This window comes from Zonotrichia leucophrys, chromosome 5 (genome assembly GCF_028769735.1).
Source record: "Zonotrichia leucophrys gambelii isolate GWCS_2022_RI chromosome 5, RI_Zleu_2.0, whole genome shotgun sequence".
NCBI classification, from domain to species: domain Eukaryota; kingdom Metazoa; phylum Chordata; class Aves; order Passeriformes; family Passerellidae; genus Zonotrichia; species Zonotrichia leucophrys.
The window spans coordinates 5,234,009-5,259,787 of NC_088175.1; the positions used below are offsets into that span (position 1 = coordinate 5,234,009).

The 25,779-nt window shown below is 47.4% G+C and overlaps 1 protein-coding gene across 1 annotated transcript; it reads left to right on the top strand.

Annotated features, from left to right (window-relative positions):
• LOC135448118 (exocyst complex component 3-like) lies at positions 1-24,054 on the top strand. The gene is made up of 12 exons (XM_064713679.1): positions 1-286; positions 1,627-2,221; positions 3,859-3,964; positions 7,514-7,588; positions 9,865-9,965; positions 10,953-11,045; positions 12,325-12,457; positions 13,386-13,496; positions 15,277-15,432; positions 18,425-18,546; positions 20,031-20,216; positions 21,803-24,054. Exons 1-11 carry the CDS (start codon positions 1-3, stop codon positions 20,209-20,211), a joined length of 1,959 nt encoding a protein of 652 aa, XP_064569749.1. The 3' UTR covers positions 20,212-20,216; positions 21,803-24,054.
• The last annotated feature ends 1,725 nt before the right edge of the window (positions 24,055-25,779 follow it).

Below are 25,779 nucleotides of genomic sequence, written 5' to 3' on the forward strand. Positions count from 1 at the left end.
ATGCAGAAGAGAAAGCATTCCTGGGCAGCCTTTGTGGGAGGAGGCAACAAGAAGAGGGAGAAAATAACTGGGGAAAATGCAAGAATACTGCCCAAGGCCACGCATGAGGAGAGAAAGAAGCAGGAGGCAAAAAGGAAAGGGAAATTGAAAACCGTGGCAGGCAAATTGCTGAAGACTGTGGTTGGTGGGAAGGAAATGGTGCAGAAGGCTGGTGCTGAGGATGTGGCAGGGAATTTGCTGAAGAGGCCAAGCTGTAGGAAAGGAGAGGAGAGAGGGACGCCTGCAGGTAACCTTGGAGTTATCTCTGGGTCCAGGCCTGGATCTCCTCTGCCCCTCCCATCCTGCAGGCTCTTGTTTCTTATCAACTTCTGGATCAGGTGCTTTCCACTCTCCTCCTCCCCATCCTTCACCTGAATTCTTGTCCCTTCTGAACCCTTCACTTGCTACTCTGGGCAGTTCTGAATTTCACTTTTTATTTGCTTCACAAACATTTCTCTTTACTGTTCTTATTTTTATCTCTGCAAAGACTCCTGATGTGTCTTGTGAGAAAGATGATGTATGTGTGGCTGACACCCCAGCCATGTGACTGTGCTGTTCCTCCACAGATGGGAGGGGGAGGTGGGCTGCACACAGGCTGGTTGTGCCAATTAAACATTTCCCATGTGTTGTATGCATCGAGGCAGGATGGGTGCAGCTTGTAGGCCCCTCCTGAATAACTTGCCAATTGCTTTACTGAACATCTTTGCATCAACCCTTCTCCATTTCATGTCATGTTCCTCCCTCCAGTCCTGTTTGATTTAATTCTTACTTCACATTTGAGATGTTTTCATAGAGGAAAGGTAGGAAGGATATAGGCAAAACATAGTGGAAGCTCATACTCCTTTCATTCTTCACTCTACATCCAAAGTTGTATCCTGAATTATTTAAGTCCCTCTGCTTCTGGCTTTGCTTAACTTTCCCTGCATTCTCATCAAGTTCGATTTGTCCTCTGGGCTCTGCTCCAGATACCTTTGGTAAACCTTAACCCCTCATTGCTCAACCTTGTAATCCATAAAATACATGGAAAAAGCCCTGCAGCTCTGTGAATCTGTTGTGAGAGTACATTTAACTCTTGTTGGTTGACTGGATGTGCTAGGTAAGATGCACTGGAAACAAGCAGCACTGAAAATCTTCCTTCCGAGGGAGCTTGCAGCACTTTGGTCCTGCCAGGGTCTCTGTAGAGGAAGCAGAGAATTCCTTCCAGGCTTGGCTTTCGGCAGTTGGCTTGTTCAGAGGATGTCCCTTCTTAAATGCTTTTTTTCTGGACAGAAGGTACATTTCTTATGGAAAGATTGTAATTAGTGAACCCTCATAGCTCACATGAGAAGGTCTCTGGAGTGATGGCAGAAAGCTGCAGACTTCTTCAGGCTTGGTTAACCTGGAGGAGAAAGGATGAAAGAAATTTAGAAACAAAAAAGTGCTTGCCCTGAGGAAACTGAGAGGTGATAGTGCTAGACCTTAAGTGGGCTGATCTTGAGTAGATCCTGAGGAATTCTGGAATAGATATAAACTAGATACTTCATAATTTGGATATTAAAGTGATTGTCCTATAGACCTGTAGCAGCTTGTGTTCTTATTCTGTTGCAGAGGAAACCATCTGCAGATTCATTGAGCAAGGAAAATTTTTGGAAGCTTGTGATCAAATTCATAATCTGGAGCATTCTGGAGATGATGGAATGGGAAAGTCTGAATCACTTTATGTGCTGCTGGCTGAACGAATGTGGACTGTAGTGGGAGAAGCACTCAGTGGAGGTGACAGGATGCTCCTGGAGCCGTTGCAGTCAGTGGGGGAATCACTGAAGTGGGAGAAGCAGAAGGAAGCAGAGCGGCTTGGCAACAGCCTAGAGACAGACTCTGTTTCCACCTGGAGCCCAAACTTCTGGAAAAAAGATCTGGAGGAAAAGCTAATGCAGTACATGACAGCCCAGATTCCCCTGCTTGATTCCTCTACTGACACCAATGAGACTGCCCTGAAACAGCACCTGAGTCACCTGGAAAGGACATTTGTCCCCAGCCTGGAGCACAGAAGTGATGTCTTCAGGGAAGCAGGACTGCTCGTCACCTATGCCCGCTGCTGTCATGCCTCCTTGTGCTCTCACCTTGCCACACTTACTGACAGAAACTGTTTCAGCTTCAGCCAGAGCCTTTTAATTTATGAATGGATCATTAAAATGCACAAAAGGTACGTCTGAAGGGCTTTTTTTCCTACATTTTTTATAGCACAATTTTTGTTTCTGAGAACAGTCCCTGCTTCCTGATAACACAGTGATGATGAGGACTCTTGCTGAGTTTAGATTTGCCCACGGTCTCTTTTATCTCCTGTGCTCTCAGAACCAGAGCCTTTTTTCATTGCAGTACTGCCTCTTTCTTAATCCATAGTGCCAGATTCAGGGGTTTACCAGAAGTGTGCAGGTATTTTTCTGCTGGACTGCTGTTGGACATGCACAGTTTTCAGCTTTATTAAACAATTTCTTTCCTTGCATCAAGCCTTTTTTAACAAGGTCCCTAATACTCTAATTACCCCAGAGTAATTTTCCCTGGCCTTTATGTCAGCATGGTGCTCTATGGATTTCTCTTGTTCTGCCCTTGGTTCTCCCACTGCTTTATCTGGCTTGTAGTTTTCCCAGTTGTTTCTCTATTTCCTTCATTAGCACTCAGATCACAGAAAAAACATGTAACAGATCATTAAATTCCTGCCCAAGTCTGGGGAAGCAGATATGGCTTTCCCTCTGAAGAGTGGCACATCTGGGGCCCTTTGGCCCAATGTGAATTCAAAGCCTATGGGTGTCATCAAAGCCTGAAACTTTCTTGTGATTTCTTTTTTTTCATGGTGGATGAGGCGTTTGATTCCCTGTGTCCGTGGTTTAATTGCTACTCAGCAGCTCCAATCTTCTTAGGCCTAATAGTTCTCAGCCTTTCTGGATTATTTGATTGCTTTCATCCAAGCCCACAGCTTCTCTGGTCCTTGTATTAATTACACTTATAAACCCCTGATTAGCTCATTAACAGTTCATCAGGTGGTCTCTTCCACCAGCCAACTCCTGAAGGAGGGAAACTGTGGTGGGTACACACTGGCCGTTATCAGGTACATATACAGGATGTGGTCAGCATCCCTTTTACTGCTGCTTTTAAAATGGTAAAACTTTGGAGTAATGGATTTATTAAATATTGAACACTTTAATAAAAGTGGAGGTGAAAAATAATGTAATTTAATTACATAAAGAAAAGTCGAATATAGGAAAAAATGTATTATATAAATGCAGAATCCCTTCAAGAAAAAAAAAACCTCAAACAAATAAGACAGTGACTCTATTAGTCAGATGGTAGTGAAAAGAATAGAAATGAGGAGAGCAGAGATGCCAGACTTCAGCATTTGATTTTTCCTCTCTCTAAATACAGTTACAACCTCTATGAAGGCTCATGCATAGATGCAGTTGTCTTGGTAAATAGCTGCTTCTTATTCCATTCAGAAAGAGTATGTGACACTTGCAAAATTGTGCATCCATGCAAGTGTGCTTGGGAGACTCGCCCTGATCTTAAGAAGGAATTGAGCAGCAGTGAGGGGAGAGGGGAACAACAAGCAAAACCCTTAACTTGGGCAGCAAATGTAGGAAGAAGAAAAAGAAACAGCACAAAAGAAAAACTGGCCAAAGGCCATTGTCCAGATCTACTGCGCTGTGGCTGCCCAAGCTTGGCAAGCAGGGCTGGGTCCTTGCAGGGCAGCCTGTTTGCTCGGTGTGGGGCTGAGGTGCCAGGCAGGCGATGCTGTGCGCCCACGGGATGCTGCCCCTCTGGCTGAGCTCTTGTTTCTGCACACAGAGGCAGCCAGGCCTGTGAGAGACCCGGGCACAGCCTTTCCCTTGGTGCACAGTGCCTCATGTGGATCCTTTGGAAGACGGAGGAAAAGTTACTTGCAACTGCACGGGTAAGAACTCAGGAGTTTTACCTCAATCTGCCAGTTTTATTCCCCTGGTGTAAAATTAAGGGGTGCCCTTGTTAAACAGCCAGCCCTGCTCAGGCATGTGTGGGTCTCAGGGTTTCCATCTTGACCGAGTTTCATTGCAGAGCCCAGGTGTGAAGATCCATGATTGTCTGCTGCCAAAGGGAGGCTGCCTTGTCCTTGTTCCTTAGCTAGGAAATGTTGGGACTTTTGCAAATCTCTCTTCATCCCCTTGCTGTATGTTCAGAGAGCTACAATCTGCTCAGAAGCCCTTTTATCTGGAAGAAAGGGAGACTATGGGTGAAACCCACTTCCTTATTGAAGGTAATTTCAAAATGTTATTCATCTTCTCTCCAGCTGTTAATGATCCCATCATGTGCAAAGCTGGGGTTTCTTACAGCCCCTTTGCCTCAGCTGTGCAGGATATTGAGGCTGCTAAATTTGTTTCTGTGTGAACCCCTCACAGTCCTCTCCAGCCTGTTGGACTGACACTGCTGATGTTAGAGCAAAGATTATTTCCAGAGCTCAGCACAAGAAAGTGTGCAGCTGGTGCCCACCCAGCAGCCCTCCACAGAGAATCCTGTCTTGTGATCCCACAGGTGACCCCAGCCCTGCAGCATCTCTCTCTTTTCCCAGCAAAGTTTCCTCTTTGAAGAATTCTCTTGAGACATGTGGAATACAAATGAAGCAGGGAAGATGTGTTGTGGCAATGGGGAGTTCCAGAGGAAACCACGTTATTTGGAAAACTCAGCAGGGCCTCTTTTATTCAGCTGAAGCTGAAATGCAACAGCAGGAGTTACCACACTCAGCTCTCTTGCTTTCCATTTCCACCGGCCCCTGGGGAGCAGAGGAGGGGAAATTCCATGGCAAACTGCTGAATCATCCCTGGGAAAGTACTCTAAATTGCAGAGATTTTCCTCAAGAATTATTCCCTGAAGAACAAGAAGGTAGTCACAAACATGCAAGTAGAAGTGCCAGCTGGTGACAATATGCTTAAAGCCTACTGGTTTCAGTGTTTAAGTTCTTTATGGGCTGTTTTTAATCATTACCCTGGGGACACCATGTGTTCTCAAGATCTTTTTCTAGCATTTGTTTCAATGAAGGAAGTGACTTAACTCAGGGTAGTGCCGCTGAGGTTATCCTAGAGCAAGTCCCTGAGTCATTGTCAAGCCCTCAAAGATGCTGAGTAACAGTGATGGGAAATTTAACTTTTTTTTAGTTCCCTCTAATGTAATAGCTGAAGAATGCTTTTGCTTAACCGTGGGCTTTCTGTTTTCCTGATAAACCATGTGCTGAGCAGGCTCACCTCAATCTGGTTATGAGCCTTTGTGCTGTGCTGCCCTGAGTTTTCATGCCACCTTGGATCCTGGAGCATCCCAGCTCTGTGTGGTGCTGAGTTGTACAGAAAGAGCAGAGCTGGAAGTGCTGGACAGTGTAGCACAGCATTGCTCCAGCTTGCTTCAAACCTGGCCAGCTTGGGAACAGCTCCAGACTCAAGCTAATGAGCTTAAGTGGACATAAGCTGACTCCATATGGAAAAATTATGGATGTCTCTTCAGCTCAGTGGTACAGCTTATAAAATCTGCTTTATCTCTCTATTTCAGCTTCTAGGGTAATTCAGCCTTCATTATGCTAATATACAGGCAGTTGTTATTGAGCAAATATCCTGCTGTTATCTCTTAACAATTGTCATGTATTATTGTGCCTAAATCACATGGTGTGCGTTTTGCCACTTCAATGGATGACTAAAATTTCAGAATGAGAAGATCCTGACCAAAATAAGCTATGGTCTGCTTTGCTTAGGAATACCTGGCTTATCTTTGGGTGTGGCAGCCTGATATTTGTGCAAACTAAAAGCACTTTAAACAGAAATAAGTGCTGAGAACTGTGAGCATATCTGAAGGTGCTGAGAGCCCAGATGCCATGAAAACCACTTTGAAACTCCAGTGTGGGGAACTCAGTCGGCTCTGCATGCAGGCAGCATTCCCCTCAGTCCGGACACACCTGGGGCAGGGGAGATTTGTGCCTTTGAGGTTACAAAGCTGGTGAACTGAAAATGCTGTTGCCATCAGCTGGGTTGCCAGTCTGCCACCTCTGCCCTTGCTGTACTGGGGAATTTGACAAGAGTGTAAGGCAGGCCTTCCAGCATGGTGCCAGGGCTCATTCTGATGCTCATTCGCACTGCCCTGCAAGGATCACTTGGCTCTGTGTCTTCTCTCCACCACCCCTGTATTTTTTCAAGTGGACAGAAGGAGGACTGAGAAGTTCCTGTTGGGCAGTCAGCACAGGTGTACTGACCATCCATGGATCTGAAGCCTTGCAACATTTTGGTCAGATAGGAGGAAACAAGAAGTAAATTGGACCTGTTTATTACAGCAGAAGTTTTGGTCCTCTCCACATTGGAGCTTTGGTGCCTGACGTGCTGGTGTCTCTGCAAGAGCTACAGCCAAGCAGGCTGTTTCTAATGCAGACACATAATCTGATCCAAAACAACTAAGTGCTGTCCTCAACAAGTTATTAACTGCCTTGCAGTTCCTCACTAAGCCATGCTTTGTCCCATTGTGGGGGGCAGGCTTGAAGTGTTTGTGCAGCTCAGCAGGGATGTGCTATCTCAGCACATAGTGTTCACACATTTGCTCACAGTCAGGTGATGGCACTTGTGAGGAAAGAAATTTTTCTGGGTTGTTTACAACTGCTTGTTTGTCTTTGATTAACACTTTTCAGTGAATATGGGAGAGCAGTTGTTTTGAATATACTTTTGATTAAATTCTTCAGCTGACAGCCACAAATTTCCTAATTCATCAGGCAGAAGAGAACAAAGACCAAAATGGGAGATCAGACTTTATATTCCTTGGAGGAAGATTCAGAAATGAAAGAATAAATAAGCAAGCCAGATTTTTGAGTTTAAAGCTTCTGTAAAGGTCAGATCATGTTTTAAGCAACAAGCCCTTTCTCTGCAGTGCTAGTTTTGTTTTTACAGCCATTCAACTAGCACAAGCCAGCCAAGTCTTGGGAAATTTCCCACCGTGCAGCCTCATGGGGCCCATCTCACCATGACAGTAGCTCTAAACACTAAGCCTGCTCCTCTTTGCACTCACAAGTCCCTGGCTCAAGCAAGGGAATGGTTTTAATCAATGCTGGCTGGTTTCTCTGGATGCTGCTGGAGAGAGGAAGGGTGGAAAATCTCAGCTACAGTAGCTGGCAGCATGGAGATGTATCTAAGCATTGTTTTGCTGTGTGGGCGCCTTCATTTGAGCTAAGCTAACTAGGGAAGACTGTAGATAACCCAAGCTGACACTGGGATGAAAGAAAGCTGCAAATCACTTAAACTCAAACAAACAATGTAGAACAAAACAGAAAAATGTTATTAGGTCAGCTGGAAAACAGCCAGGCTTTGGGTTAAAAGAGACAGCCAAAAAAAATGGAGGCAGAAATTCATCTACTCCAAATGGATAATGAGAGGCTGGGAAGCCTAACACATTATGAATGCCATTGTATCTTAACTGTACTTTTTAATTTCCTTTTATCATTTAGAAGGAAGTGGGGAAAGCACTGAAAGAAGCCTTTGATATTGGGAAACCCCCTTGGGCAGATGCTGCAGTCATTGAGGTAAACTGGGGGGAAATGAAAAGCTCCAGTCTTTGGGGCAGTGGTGTTTTTGCACACAAGCATGTGGGTATTTGGCAAGACCCAGTTTTGCATGTCTCAGTCTAAGCTCAGTGTGCTAAAAGCCTGCAAGCTGGCTGCCATACTTAAGCTGTGCCTGTTTGCTCCCAAACGTGTTTTTGGGAAAAAAATACCCCCTTACTAAACTAAGGATCAGCCTGAGCTGATTCAAGCTGAAGCTGCATTTTCATACATGCTCCTGGATCTTTATGTAACCTTTGGAAAGTGGTGCTGTGTGTTACCCAGCCTGCTCAGTGTGAGCTCTGCAGAGCACTTTTATAAAAGCAGGGAGAGCTGCTGAGCCATGGCAGGGCCCCTTGGCTGGCAGTGCAAAGTGCAGGCAGGCTGCTCCTGCTCATCCCTGCTGGGACTGCTGCCCTGGTCAGGCAGTGCAGGGGGCTCTGCAGAGCACAGCACAGGGCTCCGAGGCACTGCAGGAGCACACCTGAGGAGCACACATGTTAGCTCACTGCAGGAGCACACCTGAGGAGCACACAGGCTGACACACTGCAGGAACACACCTGAGGAGCACACATGTTAGCACACTGCAGGAGCACACCTGAGGAGCACACCTGAGGAGCACACAGGCTGACACACTGCAGGAACACACCCTGCTGACTCGTGAGCAGCACGTACTGTGGGCAGAGGGGGTGTGGATCACGACCTGCAGAAGGATTAACATAAATCCTGGAGTTTATATGTGGGTTTAAGTGGTGCTGGAGATCAGGGGCATGGCTTTGGACTGTCATGGCTATCTTTACTCTCTGCTTTCTTCCACCACCCCAGTGGCACTCTCAATTCAGGCCATGAGAGAGGGAAGTAGCTCCACGGTCCTTTGGGATGGCAGCCTCAGGCAGTGGAAGCATTGCAGATCTGCAGCAGCTGGTTTTCCTTGTGAGGATACAGCTTTAGCTGGCAAGCACTCGCTTTTCTGGCCCATCTCAGACTGTGGCACCAAAAGCAGAGCTCACATCAGGGGCTGTTTCCTCCTTGCCTTGCCCTGTACCTGCTGGGGCCATGGAGCAGTGATGTGCCCAGTGATGTACCTGTGCTAGGGTGATGTTTAACTATCAAGATGTTTTTTTCCTGCTCCTGGCTCACAGTGGAAAATTTTCTAACAGGAACTAGGACAAAGCATGGTTTGAATCCCATAGTCCTCATATTTGTAACATCTGGCCATGCTTCAGCATGAGTGGGTTCACTCTGTTGTGTATGCAACTGACAGGTTTGAATACTCTGGGGTGGGTGATGGAAAAGCCTGGATTATTAGGAAAGCCTTATGAAATTACCACCTCCTCAATTTTCTCAGGCTGACACTTAAACTTCAGATAGAAAATGATCAAGGTGTCATGGAAACTCATCAGCTGTGGTTTTCTGACACTTTGGGGTGGCTTATTTCATCCAGCCCCTTTGGGTGAGCTTTTGCATCTGTTATGAGCAGTGGAAAAACCCATTCATGATGTGAGTCACCCTTTGTCTCTGGCTGACGAGCACTGTGAGGGCACAGCATATGGGTCCATCTGTCTCCTTTTTTCCATCTGGCCCTCCTCCCCTTGCAAGCTTTTGTTTCCACAGAGCAACTAATGGGCAGCATTAAGTTGCCACCTGCTCAAGCCTGCCCGATGTGGGGTGAATTTTGAGCTGTCTGGCACAGCCCACCTTCTGCAGACACCTGGGCCACCCAGCTGGGCTCAGGGGGGCAGGACATGTGCTGTGGGGCTTAACACACAGAGCTGTGCCAGGTGTGAGGGAGGTGGCTGGGAAGGTGACACCTGCCCTCTTGAGGCACGCCATGCAGAGACCCTGGCAGAGGTGCAGGGCACACAGTTAGGTCTGCATAACCTTCTTTTTAGTGGCTGCACCCAAATTTATCTGCCAGGGTGAGTCAAGTAGAAGCACAGAAGCTCCTGCAGATGGCAGGTCTGTGTATGAGCTGAGCTGCCAGTCTGGATGTGGCCAGCAGAAAACATCTGCAGGGATGGGCTTTTACCCAAGCTGACCACAACAAAAACAGTGGTAGCAAAGGTGTAGGGTTAGGCATTACAATAAGGCTGATAAAAAATACATTTATTTCCATGAGGACTCTCAAAACTGAAGCAGAAGTTGGTGGCTAGGGCAGAGGGATTTGCTGCAGGGTGAACAGTGGGATGTATTCCTGTCCACTGCACAGGGAACAAATGACTTTGGCCAGTTCTCCTCTCACACATTGAAATCCACAGATACTAACAGAGAAGACAGAGGCTGCCAGGCGAGTCAGCGAGAGCCTGGGTGAGAAGGTGGAAGCTGAGTGCCTGGAGGAGTGCCTGAGGTTCCTGGAGAGGTAGGAAGAATGCTGTTTTCCTCCTTGGTAACATTCTTAATGTTCAAAAGAAAGAAACCCCGATGAAGCAGCTGGTGATGCTGTGTTCACCTGGATCATGATGGCTGTTTCCCATGAAGCTGGAAGACAGCACTTCACTGCTGTTTGTGTGCTCAGTATTTGTTGTTGGACCAAAGCTGAGGGAACAAAGTGCATCTGGAGTAGCTGGGACAGGATAAAACCTTTGGAGGAGGTCTGGAGAGGCTCAGACCTTAAACACACCTGGGAAGAGGGGCAGCCAGGTGCCCAGTGCCCAGGCCTGGCCCTTCCTGACCTGGCTGTGCATCCCAGGCACAGCTTTCTGCTGGCTCTGTGGCAGGGTGGGGAGCTCTGCTCTGTCCTGGTTCTCATAGCAGAATGAATGTCTTCTCATCTGGCCTCTCACCACTTCCTCTGACTCCCCTAATCTGCTTTTTGTTCTTGGGTATTTCTCTCCCCATGTATCCCCCACAGCAGAAAATGCCAGGACTGCTGGTTTAGGTAGTATTTCAGATGGAGATTTGGTTTAAGATCCTTAGCCCTCCATATGATGAGAGGAAAGAAATTCCTATAAAATGGGTTGTGCAGAAGCCCTTTGTGAGACTGAGACTGAAAAAACAGTTCAGAGACCTTGTGGGTTATTCATACACACTGAGGCTTTGTTCTGCACCTTTATTGACAAAGCTGAGCTGCTTCCCAGAAGGAAGTGTTGCAAATCAACCTCCTGCCTCTTGGTCCCTGACAAAGGTACCCAGGCAGCTCCAGGGCTCTCCCTGCTGTTCCTGTGTTTGTCTTCCCCCTTAACTGGGCAGGACAGAGACTTTGTCATGTTGTGGATCCCACCTGGGGGATTGAAACTGTGAGATGAAAAGACAAAAAAATCACACAGTATTTCTTCAGTGTGCTGTTGATTTTAGATGTGTTCTGGAGCACAACAGATTGAAGGTGCTTCTTCCTGTTTTAATTTAGCTATGAAGATGAAGTGAGAAGTTTTATCCAGCTTGATGGCTGCTCACAGATCTACAGCAGCTTACGAATCCTGGAGAGTTGCTGCCTTCTCAGGTTAGAGAGCAGAGCCTCATGACATGGGGAGCAAAATGAGTTTTCTGCCGGTCTGATCTCCTTCTGACTCTGGTATGAGACCAACCTTGCCTCCAGCTGGGTATGGTCATCCAGCCCTGTGCGCACCAGCCTTTAAAAATGGAGGAAGCCAGCTGCTGTCAGCAACACTCCTGCAGAGCTGCCCTGGCTGTCCCAGCAAGAGGGAGGCTGAGATGTGGCTGTCACTGTGGCCAGGGCCACAAGGCTGTGCTGCCACTCTCTGCCTGATCCCAGGCCCTGCAGGTGCAGGGGTTGCAGCCATGTCCCCCTTCCTGCATGGAGCAGGAGGCAGCAGTGCTGTGCCATGTGTGGGGACACTATCCTGGCTAACCCCACTGTGGGTTGTGCTGTCCTTCCTTTCCCTGGCCTGATCATCCTCCAGCAGAAAAGCTGCACAAAGGTTATGCTGAGATGTGTGTGCTGCTGCACTTGGTAGGTGCAATCTCAAGTGCCTTGCTGAATGAAACCCCAAGGAATATGCCAGGCTCTCCCTGGGGTTGCTAGGAAGGAGGGAAGCTGTAAAGCACAGAAGGGTGGAGGAGGATGTTTGCACCTACAAGCTAATTTCAGAAGCACTTGCAGCATCGGAGAAAACAAGGTTGCTTCTCTTCTTCCTGTGTAAAATTATCCAGGGATCTCTGGAGTCAGCAAAATGCCAAAATCCAACATATGCACGGTGATTACTTGACATCAGAGCCTAGGTAGCTGCTTTGTTTGTTGTATTTGCATGTTGCTGATGCTGGATCCTAGACTGAATACTTATGAGTCTCTTTTATGTAATCCTTCACAGCTTTACTGAGAATGAAGTTGTACACTGAGCCTTTTCAGAATGTAGGATGTCTGGTTTCAAGCTGGTGATAATTTTAACCAGGATTTGCTGACTGGAAGACTGTTCTGATGGAAGATAATTGTTTGTCTTGTATTTGTAGATTGTCAAAGGCACATGGGATGCTCACCCAGACTCTGTTTGCAAGGCTGCTTTATGCTTGCTCATTTTTGAAAATACTGGAATTTTTATTTATCTGGTCTCACTAGTGATGGGTACAAGTGACATTTGCATGTCGTGCCCTTGTGGCAGTGTCTTAATGAGCACAGAAATGCAGGTCACTGAGCTAGCTTTGGACCTGAGCATGTGCCCATTCAGTGACCCCTGTGTTGGTTACAGTAGAAAGAGTTTTGATCTGAGAGAATAGCATGATTTGATCTGATCAATACTTTCCATATTTATTTTTTTAAACAGAGCTGTCTGGCATAAGCTAACATACATTTGCAGTGTCAGCACTGAGCAGAATGTTAAGGTGAATGGATTTCTACACAGGATGGAAGATGACATTATGGAGCATTTTCTGCAGACCATCACTACTAAAGTCAAGGTATGGAAGACCCATTTTAATTCTGACTCTTTGCAGACCATATGGCTGGCAGGCACTTCCCTCATGTCCTGATTTGGAAAAGGTGAAGTTTGGCCTTCAAGCCTGGTATTCTCCTCTGCTTTGTCAGAATCTGTATGTGGACAGCTTCACAGTTTTGGGACCTCAGTTTCATTGTTTGTAGTGTCTGCTGTTGTGCTGCCCAGAGCCCAAAAAGCTGAATTTCATCTGGTACCTATTAATTCCCAGCAGCTGGGCATCTTCCCAGGACAGTGATAACTCACAGAGCCCAGGGCTGTGCTGGCTAGTCAGGATGTAGAGAAGGCTGACCAGAAATGTGTCCCTCCCTTGAGATAAAGTCCCCTTCCTTCATCCTTTCTAGTATCAGTCTGTTAGCCCAGGCACCGTTCACCCTTGTGTCTGGAAAACACAGAATTCCAGGCTCCTTACAGTGTGTGATGCTGTGCATTTCCCTGGGAAGCTCCCCTGGGCATCTCCAGCCTCATTGCTCAGGCTCCCCCGGGCAGGCTGGAGGCAGCAAAAGGAAAATGACAAGAGAAACTCTGGCTACACTGTGCAGCTTTGGTCCCAGAGCTCATTGCCAGCCTGTCCCATGGGCACACACATCTGTGTGGGAACTGGGGGTGGTTCTGACAGAGCACCAGCAGCCCTGGGGGGAACAGGAGGCCCAGGGCCCAGGTTTTCAGTCTTCCAGGTTTGGGCTTAAGAGCTTAGTACATCCTTCCTGAGCTGGAATTGTTTCTTTCTTTCATGTTTTGATTTTCTTTGAAATAAAAACACAGGATGCTACAGTTGGTGGAGAAGTCTGTTTCCAAGAGCAGAAAGAGCAAAGACACAATAATCTGTGTCTGTTGTTTGTTTGGTGTCTCTACATGTGCACCCTTTGACTCTGTCTGTTTCTTTTCCTCAGGGAACACTGAAGGACCACTTCAAAAAGTGTGACAGTGGTTTTGACCACATCCTTGAATCCTTAAAGCAAAGCTTTTTGACCTTTGGGAAGAAAAAAACAGATATATATGAGGTAAGAAATAAGTAAGACAGTGAGAACAATATGTTACTCAGGAAATCATCCTACAAGAAAGATTGAGAGGGATTTTTTTTCCAAGGACATGTAGTAAAAGGACAAGGGGGAATGGATTCAAACTAAAAGAGAATAGGTTTACATTAGATTTTAGGAGGAACTTCTTTGCTGTGGGAGTGTTGAGGTGCTGGCAGAAGTTGCCCAGAGAAGTTGAGGGTGCCCCATCTCTGGAAGTGTTGAAGGCCATGTTGGATGGGGTACTGAGCAATCTGCTCTGGTGGAAGGTGTCCCTGCCCATGGCAGGGGGGTGTGAACTAGGTGATCTTTAAGGTATCTTCCAACCCAAACCATTCTGTTCTGTGAAATCACTAAAACTAGTAATTGAACATTTGGATGGCACAGTACTAGAAAATTAATACAAACTGCAGTTTTCTCTGTTGTCAAATGGGCTTTTAAATATCTGGTGGTCTCAGTCCAGTACCTCTATCCACCACGGTTGGGTAGTGACAGCTGAGACCTTCCTGTAATTTCAACAGAGAAACCAACAAGTGAAGAAATGTGGAAACTGAATGTACCTCCCAAATACAGAGGGGAATGTTGGGCTCCCTCCTCTCCTACCATTGCTCCAATATAATTATTTTGGAAATTTTCTCAGCTTCTAATGTGTTTCAACCTTATTTGTGAGGATTATTGATCCCTTTGATGTAGAGTGGACAGAGAGGGGTGAAAAGTCCAAATTCTTAAAGGGCACAGTGTCTCATGCAGAGTAATTGGCAAACAACCTCACAAAGTACCCAAGTTTTTTCACTTTTACAGTAGCCTAAACAGCTTTTATAGGATCTTACAGCAGCCTTGAGTCTATCTCTTCAGCAATGAGGTTGGTACCTGGGGAATCCTCTCTTTTGTGCAGGCTGGATTTGCAGCTGCTACGAAGCTGCTACATGTGCAACGTGTCCTCCTAAGCATGGGGCTCCCAGGTCTGCAGTCTCTTTGTCAGTGATGATTTTAATTAACATTTTGCAATATGGAAAAAGTAATGGAAGAGAAAAAAGTAGGATCTATTCTGCTGTTGTTCAAAGGCTGTCACTGGACATCATGTCACATTAGTGCTGGGGCAAGCAGCAGCTCAGTGGTGAAGCGCTGTGCCAGAGCTCTCTGTGCCCTGCTTTGTCTGTTTTGGACAGAGCTGGGGATTTCCTGTACCTTTGGACTGCAGCCTAACCCTGCTCTGATTTCAATTGCTAACAAAATGTGGTTTCTGTGCAGCAGCCCACCCCCAGCAGAAACACTCCCTGTTCCCGTCAGGCACTGCATGGCTCTGCACTGGGGTTCCTCAGCCAGTACTGGGAGCTAAGAGGGAGCTGCCCAGGTGACTTCTCTGTGCCCAGCCCCAACTGTGTGCCCCAGGGCCCTGTGTCAAGTGTAGATGCTGGAGGGAGGATGCATCTGGCTTTGTCTGCAGCCCAAGCTCCCCCCAGGTGATGATTTGTTAGCCAAGCCAATCGTTGCTGCAGCTCTGGAGTGTGAGTGACCTCTGGCTCAGCTAACTGCTCCCATTGCTTTTGATTTGATGTCTCCACACTTACCATCAAGCTTTGTGATCCACATGCTGCTTGGAGATAGTCCAAGTGATAGATCAAGTATTTTAAATTAATATTTAAGCAAAGAAATGGGCCAGCCATCTGCATGGGCAGAATATCTGCTCTGTGCCCTGGTACAGGTGTGGCTGAGCCTTGCTCAGTGCAGGGGAGTTAATCTGGGTCTCTTTGCTCTGGAACAGGCCCTGGTCAAGGCTGTCAATGCCATCATTGTTACAGAATACATGCAGGCCCTCCTGACCACTCCCAGGAAAACATCTGCTATGCAGAGAAGGAGGATTGTCAACAAGATAGAAGAAGATCATAGGATGATGCAAACCATCTTCAAAGAATGCTTAGTAAGTCTTTGATATGGTTACAGTTTTGCTCTTTGTCATCAAGAACAATACCAGCAGAGGAAGAGACTCTGAAGACTGCAAAAAAGCTTAAGAGTTTTTACCACAGGGGTATCAAGCTTCACTGAAATGACATTCAGATATGCTGACAGCTCTTCTGATCTGTCAGAAGCTGTTAGCTCATGGTTTTGAAATGTGTGACTGGAAGATGCAAGTTTTGCACTGCTGCCACTGACACAAGAATGAGGCGCGCTCCTCTGAGCTGGTGAGACAGCTCCAGAGCTGCCAGCTCCTCCATCAGCCCTCTGGTAGCTGGCATGGGGTGGCAGTGCTTACCCTGGAGCCTCTGGAGTGATGAAGCAAACAGCTCCCCACCTCCACCTGCTCTGTGCATTGCCCTGTAAGGCTGCTCCTCCCTGGGCATGGGGTGTGAATTGCCACCCCTCCATCCATCCAGCCTCCTCCCTCCCCACAGGCCTTCCCAGCCCCTCAGAGCTGGGATGATGGCTGCCTCAGCCATTTCCCTGTGCTCTGGCATTTCCTCATGGCAAAACATGCTGATGCTGTTGTGGTTGCTGACGGCTGTGGGGAGGAACGAGTCTTCCTGCAGGGGTAAACACCTCACATCATTAGGAGGTGAAGGCACATTGCAGAGGATTGGGTGTAAAAGCAGAGCCACACCTCTGAAGAAAACTTGTGCAAAGTGCTGGTTCTGATTTGTAGAAACAACTTCAGAAGCTTTAAAAAGTCTCACCTCATAATCTGGTGTAATTGGCAGTGCTGCACACAGCATCTGTGGGAGCCACCAGGCTGTCACATGAGTCCCTGGGTTACCCAAGGGCCAGGACTGCCCTGACAGCAGTGTCCCCTCCTTCAGCTGGTGCAGTTGGAGAATCGCTGCTGTGTAATGTCCCTGGCATGGCTCCTCAGCAGATGCAGGCTGAGAGTGCCCAGGATGGTGCTCCATAGGGGGCTGGGCTGAGCAGCACAGCAGTGGTTGCAAAGTCAGTCTGGTAACAGGACTCAGATGTGACAGCATCTAAACCCCTTGGCTGCACTGATTTTAATGATTTCACAAATGCTGAGTCATTCTCACAACTTGCCTATATAAGTGCTAGGGACTGAAAATCTATTTTCTCATAAATGAGTCCCTTGCAAGCCATATGTCAGCAATTCTTACCTTGTCCAATGAATAAAATGAAATAAAAATGATTGTCTGTAGGCTTCTCTAAAATCCTCTCAGACCCATTACAATTAATGCATTAGATTCATGGCAGAAAGCTGGGAGCTGCCAGTGCTTTTAGCTGAATTCCCACCTCTCTTGGAGTGATCGATCACAGATGAATTAATGCTTTCAGCAATAGAGACATGGGGAATAGCAGGAGGGTTCTCTAATCTTAACTCTGAAGTTTACCAGAAATGCTGTGCTCAGCATCAGCTTTGGATGTAACGTGCATGGAACAGTGCAAAGGAAATAGAGGAAATCTAATTATCTATTAAAACCTTACATTGAGCTTGGGTGAAAAAGAGCTGGTTAGAAATTTTCCCCAGTGTCCTCAGTGTGTGCACTTTCTTACTTGATGTGAGAGCACTGAAAGCCTTGGAGGTGAAATGCACAAGAGATTTGCAGGGGACAGCCTGCTCCTCAGTCATGAGGCTCACGGTTATGCATGCCAAATATGAACTCTGCTGCAGACTGAGTTTATCATGCAGTTGTTGCACAGGCTGCACCTGCTCCCTGCCCTGCTCTGCCCTCTCTCTGGGCTTTTCCTTCCCCTCTGCTCTCAAAACACATTAGGAAATACCTTGCTTCTCTCCTAAGAGCAGTACGTGTCAAAGGCACTTAAACACTGCTGACAAAACACCTCTTTTTTTCCCCTTTAGACTGCAGGCTGTTTACCTCTGACCTTGCCTGCCTATGCAGTGCTTAACTAAATCTGACGCCTTCAAATTAATTAGCATTTTGTAATAGTGAGCTTGCCAAGTATGAAGCTGTACAGTACCAGTGCCTCAGGAGCTGAGTACAGCTTGTGCACTGAGCAGAGCTAGACATGCTGTGTGCCTGCAGTGCAGGGGGAGAGGGGGAAGGCTGTCTTCAAATATTATGATTATTTTTAATTTATGTTCATTGCAGAGGAGCTGCATGGAGAATGTGACCAGCTGTTTCTAATGCCCCCTGCAGATCAGGGGAACCTGGGCTTCTCCTGCCCCAGTTTGGCAGCCTGTTCTCCAGGTTTGCTTTGTCACACTCTCTGTTGATGTGGTGGCATCAATAATTCAGGGAAGCAATTAAATTGCATTACTGCACTGATGGAAAATGTGAGCAAGACCTGAAGCTCTCTTCCTGGTGGTTCATCTGCATTCTGCTTCTCCAGCTCTGCTGAAAATGCTGTGTGTTTTCTGATGAGACTTTTTTCTCCTGTGTGCTCTAGATGAGAGGGAGATCATTGTGTGCAACATCTACCAACCATGTCATGTTTTCTACACTGTCCAGCCCTGTTTCCCATGTTTTTCTATTAAAGGATCTGTGTTCTCTTATCCTCTCCCTAAGGTTGCTTTTCTGTCCCTGGGCTTGCTTTGGGGGAGCAGAAATGCCAGCATGTTTGGCCAACAAGGCTTGTTTTCACATAGTCAAACACAGGGCTGTGCTTACCTTCAGGGGCAAACCACATCCCACGAGAGGAAATGGCCCTGAAAGGAAAGGCAGTTTAGGGAAAAATGAGGTACATTTTCCAGCTTTGCCAAAGGAAGTGCAGGAGGGGACTCTGGGCTGCTGAAAATTGTTGCCCAGCCACCCTGGAAGCAGTCTGTGGCCACTCCCCCGGTTCTTTTCTGCTACTTTGTGGGGAAAATCAGATTTCTATACATGCACTTCTATACATACTCCTGCAAAGCTCCTAACCCACACAGAGAGATCCCCAGTCTGACATGAGTCCAGCTCTTAATGTGCTGTGCTGTTTCTCCTGCCCTGAACAAAATATTGCTTTTCTCCCAGGGTCCTGCAGCTGGCTCTCTCAAGGATCCAATAAAAGCAATTTTAGAGCTTGTTCAAACTTCTGATCCTGAGGGGATGAAGATAGCACTTCTGCCCATTCTAAAGGAATTTCCTGACCTCAGGTAATGTCTTTGATTGCTTTGACTTCTGTACTTTCTTACATGATTACTTGAAACCAGAAGACCTACAGCAATATTAGTCCTGTGATAATTTGCAGTGTGTTGGGCTAGGCTCAGTGACCCTTTGAATGTACTCACTGGTGTCTGGTTTATATCCTTGTCAGACATGAACTGCTGAAATTGAAATGTCCTCCTGTAAAGGTGGAGGATGGATGAAATTGCTGTCAACAAAGCAGAAATGCTGTGGAAAAGTACTACCTTAATGCAGAATTTACAGGACCATATGTGTCAAATGTAGGTTTCAAGAACATCCTTAATTTGGGCATTTCATAACTTCCGAACACTTGGCTTCTGGCTTCAACACTTCACCACACCTTCTATAACTATTTTCAGAAGTTTCAAGGTGTATCCAGCAAGAATACACACTTGTATTTCTTACAGAAAATTTAACAGAATTGAAAACACAGGTTTTACTAGGAAGGAGAGATCTTGGATAACTGCATTTTTTCCAAAGCCTGTGGTTTACTGCATCTATCTTTTGTTCTGATGAGCTGTGCCTGTGTTTTTCCAACTTAACATGATTGCAGTGTAAAACTGTCTGTCACAGGATGCTCTGAAGGCCAAACGTGTGAATACCTTCAAACGTGGGGCAGACAATTTGTGGCAGATAATTACTTCAGTGCCTATTCAACATGACAGTCATCAGATAAACCTGCAGCAAGGGAAGTCTCTAGACTTCTGTAGGAAGGACTGCTGTAGGCAAAGAAAAAAAATAAAAAGAAAGACAAAGAGATTATGTTATGCTTCATCTGGTTTCTTAACTCTTTTTTACTTTACTACTTTTGAAAGTGCTATTGAGCTAAAAAGCTGCTTATCTGATACAGCATAGCAATGATATATATATATATATATATACATATACATACTTAGTATAGGAAGTGGGCATAGAAAGTTCTCAGAAGACCCAGATCTCAGAGGAGGTTATCCTGGTGTGAGTGGATGCACTGTTGCTGACTAAAACAGATTTCTCTGTTTCAAACTGTTTGGCTTATATACCCTTATATCCAACACAGTATTTTTCTGCTTAGGGGAACAGAGCTCTGTAGAACACAAATGCTGTAACCTTCCAGATGAGCAAGAATTGGCTCCATTTGAGGGGAGAAAAGATATCAAAAATGCCTCCAAATGGTCAAATGTAGAGTTATCTGAATCCTATTATGATAGATACAGGTCTTTTTCTAGGAATAACCTAAACTGAACGTTTTCAATACTTCACAAGGATGCTGTGTGCTCTGGGCTTGGGACCCTTGAGCTCAGCCCTGTCCCACACAGCTCTTGGGATATGGCCTCCCCCTTAGATAGCCAGAGGGTGTCAAAAAGCAGCTTCCAATTTTTGGTCTGGTCCAGCAAAACTCAGGGATAGGAAACAAATGTTAAGGTTTTTTTCTTGGCTTATTCACTAACTGTCCTCTTGTCCTTTTGGAAAGGAAGGAACATCTGAGTACAGTGCTGGACATCAAAGATTCGCTCAGCCGAGATGACAGAGCTGCTCTCTTGAAGGCATTTCATGATAATTGCAGGGAATCAGAAACAGAAGCAAACTTGCTTTTTGCAGATATAGAAGTAAAACCTAGAAAATGTGGGCTCTGTGGCTGCCTCTGCTGTTAGCAAAGGTGGGTGTGTGTGAGTGTGTTTGTGTGTAAGGTGTACCTGCACAGGCACACTTCTTACAGGGAGGTGGGGCTGCAGCCTCACCTCCCCAGGGCCGTCATTGCTCCATGCACTGGCTCTCCTTCCCTCTCTCTCCTGCAGGCTTCCACACCCTGCAGGATCGTGTTGGAGGCAGTGCAGGGAGTTGAATTCTTAGATGAGTGATTCAGGTTACAGCAGGGACAAATGAGAAGGCAGGGCTGGCTCTTCCTCCCCATCTTTCACTCGTGTCTGTGTGTCCCTGCAGCAAGGTCTGTCTGCAGCATCCCCTCCCTCCCAGCTCTTACCCTCTGCCTGGGCACGGTGTCCCAGGCAGGTGCTGTTGCCTTCTAGCAGGACAAGCCAAGGAAGAACCTCTCGGTGATCCTCCTGCTTCTCTGGTGCTGAGGGGAGGGATATGTGAGCCCCACCACTGCCCTCTCCATGACAGCTGCATTAATTCAACCAGGCTTGGCCCCATTTAGCTGACTGAATACTGCTTAGTGGAGAACATGCATCTATTTTCTTCACTTTAAATAACTGACAACTTCTTGCTGGTCCAAAGTTATCCAGCTCCAGCTCAGAAATGGAGAATTTTGTTTTATGTTGGCCAGGTCAGAGCCCACAGCTATCAGAAATAGTCCTGCTCAGTTAATAACTACAGATTGCCAGCAGTTACCTTCTGTTGCATAAGCTGACTAGACTGAGGTTGAGAAGCACAGCCCCTCTCCTCCTCCCCTCTCAGGTGTCACTATTTATTTATAGTTACCCATGTTAGCAGATCAGGGATGAGGTATGCAGGACTCTGCCCTCCAGGCACAGGCAGACAGCAGGCTGTCCTGGTAGCAGGGAGAGAAAGCAATTAGAGAAACAATTAATAAGCACAAAAGCTTCCCCTCCTAATGAAAACTGATTCTGATATAATGAACTGACTGTCAGCCACCCATGTTTATACACTGCTTTAAAGAAATTACCCATAGTGTCACCTTTGCTTTAGTAAAGATATCGAGGAACAAGTTTTTAAAGCATTGTAAGTCCCTGAATCTCCTGTTTGCTGAAATTCCCTGGGAAAATAGGCTCCCAAATCCCAGACCCAGCTGAGTGTGCAGTGTGCTGGACATGCATGCCTAGCACAGTAAAGGTGAAATCAGTTATGGGATGTGCCACCTTCCTCCTTCCATGCCAGCCTGGTGATTTTGCTGCCATGCTCTGGGGTGTGACCTGTAGGCTCTCTGGGAACCAAATGCTTCCTCCTAGCCAGAAACACGTTTCTCCCTCCTGTACATGGATGTGGCAGGACTTTGGAAGAACATTGGTTTTGGTTGTTTCATGTTAGCATGAAATGCCCTTCCAGAAGAGGAGTGAGAAGGTTTGGCTGGGGAGGGCAGGCAGCAGTGGGGGTGCTGCCCATGGATTTTGTTTAGCCCAGGAAGTGAGGATTTCAGCAGGTAAGTGTGGATACAGCTTCATGCAGGAGTGTGCACAGGAGGGATGTTTCTGCTGTTTGACTCTTGCACATGTTCTGACAAGTGCTGTTTAATTACCCAGCTTTTTTCTTGCCTTTCCTCAGGCCTGCTGGGAGAAACATGAGGCCTTGCTCTGCTGTGCCAGTGTCTGCAACCATGGCTCCTTGAAAGCTTCACATGCAGCTGGATGCATGGAGAAGCCTGTCAGCCATGGAAGATAAAATTTTTGCACTTTTGAAGGAGAACCATGAGGCTCAAATCCCAATCCTATATGCAAAGGCCAGGAGAAAGATGAATGGGATATGGTTGAAGGACATTTCTTCAAGATTTCCTAGAGACTGCCATTCAGCTGAGTCCTGGTGGTTATTCCCAGGATGTGGCAAGTGTGGAGGAGGGTTTCCCCTCACTGACTTCCTCTCTGTTTCCACCTCTTGTTCCATGAAATCTCCAATGAGATTGGAACTGCTGCGCCTCATGGTGTCCCAGCATTGCAACCTCCCAAGGGATCCAAGACCTCTGTCAGGGAATATTGCCTGGCTGATTGTGCTGGCAATGCCTGCAGGTCTGGGTGCCTCAGTTTACCCCCCAAAGCCTGACCTGCACCAGGAGGGTGCAGACAGAGCTGCCTCTTCCCTCTCTCATGAAGGCTGTGACCTGCTTTGGGGGCAGCCTGCCATGGTGAGGTGTGGGATGGGGAGCTCCTCCTGTATGAGTTTTACAGCTGGCTCAATAGCATGGCCTTGCATTAATTTTTATACCTCAGTTACTGAAATTTCCTCGTGGAAAGGAAGAAGAAAACCTCCTGGGAAGGAGGCAGTAAATGGAACTGTTTGTCCCAGCCTCTGGGCAAGGTCTCTGCTAGTTTTCAGATGTAAATAGGCAGTTCTGAAGGAAAAACAGTGATTTTTCATCCTGCTTATCTATGGACTGGTCACAGACCCCAAGTGGGATGTGCTTCAAGGCCCTCCTTTGCTATTATGTGAATATAGAACATTACTGCTCCTCTTTGACACCATAACCAAGCAAGAAACTCTACCTCAGATGTGCCAGTGCTTTTCTGAGCAGCATTACCCCTCGAGTCTGCTACCCTAACAAGGAGAAGGAAAATTTGTGCATCACCTGTCAATGTGTGTACTGGGGGACATGTCATGTCCTGGTACCCTGGGAAGTGCAGGTCCAGCTGGGTGCTGCCACATTCTGCAGGGCTGTGCCATCACCCCAGGGACACAGGTGCCCCATCCCAGAGCCCTCAGTGCAGATGGGGTCCTGGGAGCTGGAAAGGAGCCAGGGCAGGTTTGTAATTGTCGTTGGCTTTGTTCCTGGTGCAGTGCTGAGTGTGGGGTTAGTGTCAGAGGAGAAGAAACAGGTTGCTCCATCTCCAGGGAGTCCTCTGGTGCTTTCAGGGCACCAGGAGACCTTGGCTCTGTTACACTTCGTCCCTCATGTCACTGAAGGGCAGTGAGAGCATCCCATGGCCTGCTTGCCCTTCCTGACTGCCTGGCTGCTCAAAAGGGCAGCCCTGGTGTCTCTAACATTTCACAGCTGCCCATTGTGGCTGCAGTGAGACCTCCCCTGAGATGTGGGAAGGCTGGGGAATCTGGGGGAGCTGCAGCCTGGCTGGGTGGGCATGGGTTGGGCTGCAGGGCTGGATGAGCACCTGCCTTCTGGAGGTTGCCAGCCCTGCCAGGTACTGTGGGCCAGTCACCCTCCCCTCCTGCTGAATTGCACATTTTTTCAGGGAAGGGATGTCAGACCTGGATGATAGACCCTATTGTGATGGCAAGGTCAGGGTCAGCCTCTGCCAATGGGGATTTCAAGCGACAAGCCTTCCAGAGAAAGTAAATAAAACCCTCTCTGACATTTCCATCACTGTTAAGTTAAAAATAATCCTTCAGCATGTGGACAGCTCTGGCCATGCACACGTCAATGTCGATGTGTGTCTGTGCTGTTTGACATCTGCAGCCACACAGGGGTGTGTTCTGCTTGGAATCAGCAGCTGGGAGCCCTGAGGGGCACCAGGCTTGCCACTGCTGTGTGCAGATCAATGAGGTTTTGTAGCAGCAAATTTTTGCACCATGTGTGAAAACATGCACTCATGGAGAGACCAAATAAAGACTTGAGTTTGTCCATGAGGTTTAATGAAGTTTTCCAGAGCCAGAGGGCCCAGGGATGTTGGCTGGGGGTGATGGGGTGGTGTGGAGGAAGATGGTGTGGGAGGGATGTCCTTGGGTACCCACAAATCACCTGTGGAGAGCAGATGGTGTGTGAGGAGGCTCCCTGGAGGGGAGGCAGTGGCAAGGGAATGCTGGGTCACTCCCTAGGACTGTCTGAGGTGATCAGGGAAAGACGCAGAGGCTGCAGGGAAGGAGGACGAGGGATTTGCCTTGTTTGATGGAATGGATGAGGGATTTTAACCCACTCGATTATGTGACCTGAACTTCCCAAGTGATCCAGCCTCCTCCTTTCTAGCTTTCACCTGAACCTGGGGTTAAAGCGCTTGTGTGGGATTTGTGCCACCCTCTGAAGAGGGCTGGGAAGCAGGGTCACACTCAGGATCCTCCTGTAGGATTATCTTGTGGCCTTGGGATGTGGGCAGGGACAGCCCTGCCATTGCCACCTGCCTGCCAGCGCCACCATGGAGCTGTGCTATGCATCTCCCACTTGGCCTTTCTTCCAGGGACTCCACCTCTGTGAGCAGGATAGCATCACTCAGAGGCTTCCTGCACAAAGTCTCTTTCCCTCTCCCTTTTCACTTAAGGTTTCACTGGGATCCCCCTGGCACAAGGGCTGTGCCACTGCCATGCTCATCCATCACCCAGACACACTAGGCTTGGGATGTGGGCAGGAAGGAGTGACAAGCTGCTCTGGCTCTTTTGGAAGCTGCTCCATCACCTCTCCAGCTCTGCTTGGGGCAGAAGGGCTCTGTGATGAGCAATGATTTGTCACCTGAGTGCCCCACACTGCTGGGGGCCAGGGTTTGGCTGGCTGCTTTGAAGTGTTACTACAGGGCCTCACCAGCATTCCCCTCATGTGAGCTGCCATCTCTGAGGGTCACCTTGATGCTGAGGGCAGTGGAAAGCAGATGCTCCTTAATTATGCTGCAAGGTCTGAGGAAACACCTGACATTTGCTGAAGTGCTGCCTGTTCTTCCCTGGTTTGTTTAGTGGCTTTGCCAAGGATGTGACAGGGAATGGAGGGCTTGATAGTGAAAACCACAGGTAATACTCTGGGACATGCTGAGTTCTGTTGGATATCAAATGTGCATGAGGAGAATCAATCTCTAAAACTGTAAGGCCTCAGAGAAGGCAAACCTTCTGATTGCAAAATTATATAGTGAATTGTGTTTTATTCCTGTTCCTCCCAAGAGGAGCCTGTCAATGATGGGAAACTCATATGTTAATCCCAATATTAATCAAAATAACTTGTACCCACCTTTTAGGCTTTCCTTTCCAGCACCCAGCTGGGAGTGATGCCTGGTCCACAGGTGGGGAAAGGGATGTGGGTGTGGCAGGCAACATGGCAAAAGCCACCACAGGCTATTACCCCCAGCACATCACTGAAGGTTGATTTTTAAGGCTGAAATGCCTGCCTTTACTGCAGCACCCCACGGTGCATGAAGAAAAGACGAGGAGGAGGCACTGTGTGTGCTGAGCTCTCTGCAGCAAGGAAGGGCTGGCCTGGATTCCCCAGTTTCCCCCGGTGGCCCTGGGAACACCCCGGCTGGGAAGGGTACACTCCTGGTGCCATCTAGTGGCACTGGGACATGGAAAGGACCGTGCCTCTTTCATGTTCATTATTTGCGTTTTTATTATGGGGCATTACAGGGAAATATTCCTACGTGATGTATCATTTGTATGGGCTGTGAGTGGCCTCTTAGCAGAGTGTGAGACTTGCAGGACAACAAAACACTGTGAACTCAACTCTGCTGTAAAGTAGGATGCACAGACCACTGAGATGTCTGCCTGCACAGAGCACTTAGATGTGTCTGCCTGCCAGATAACCAGCAGTTCTATGGGAAGATTGTGAAAGACAGTGGTGAACAGGATAGGTGGGATGTGCCCTGTGCTTTACAGAAAGAGCT

Bases quoted from the DNA above. Each gene is read 5' to 3' on its own strand.
- LOC135448118 (XM_064713679.1), top strand. From the start codon at position 1: ATGCAGAAGAGAAAGCATTCCTGGGCAGCCTTTGTGGGAGGAGGCAAC. The intron at 11,046-12,324 runs GTTAGAGAGCAG...TTTTTTAAACAG, and splicing joins GAGAGTTGCTGCCTTCTCAG to AGCTGTCTGGCATAAGCTAA. The intron at 13,497-15,276 runs GTAAGAAATAAG...GCTCTGGAACAG, and splicing joins AAAAAACAGATATATATGAG to GCCCTGGTCAAGGCTGTCAA.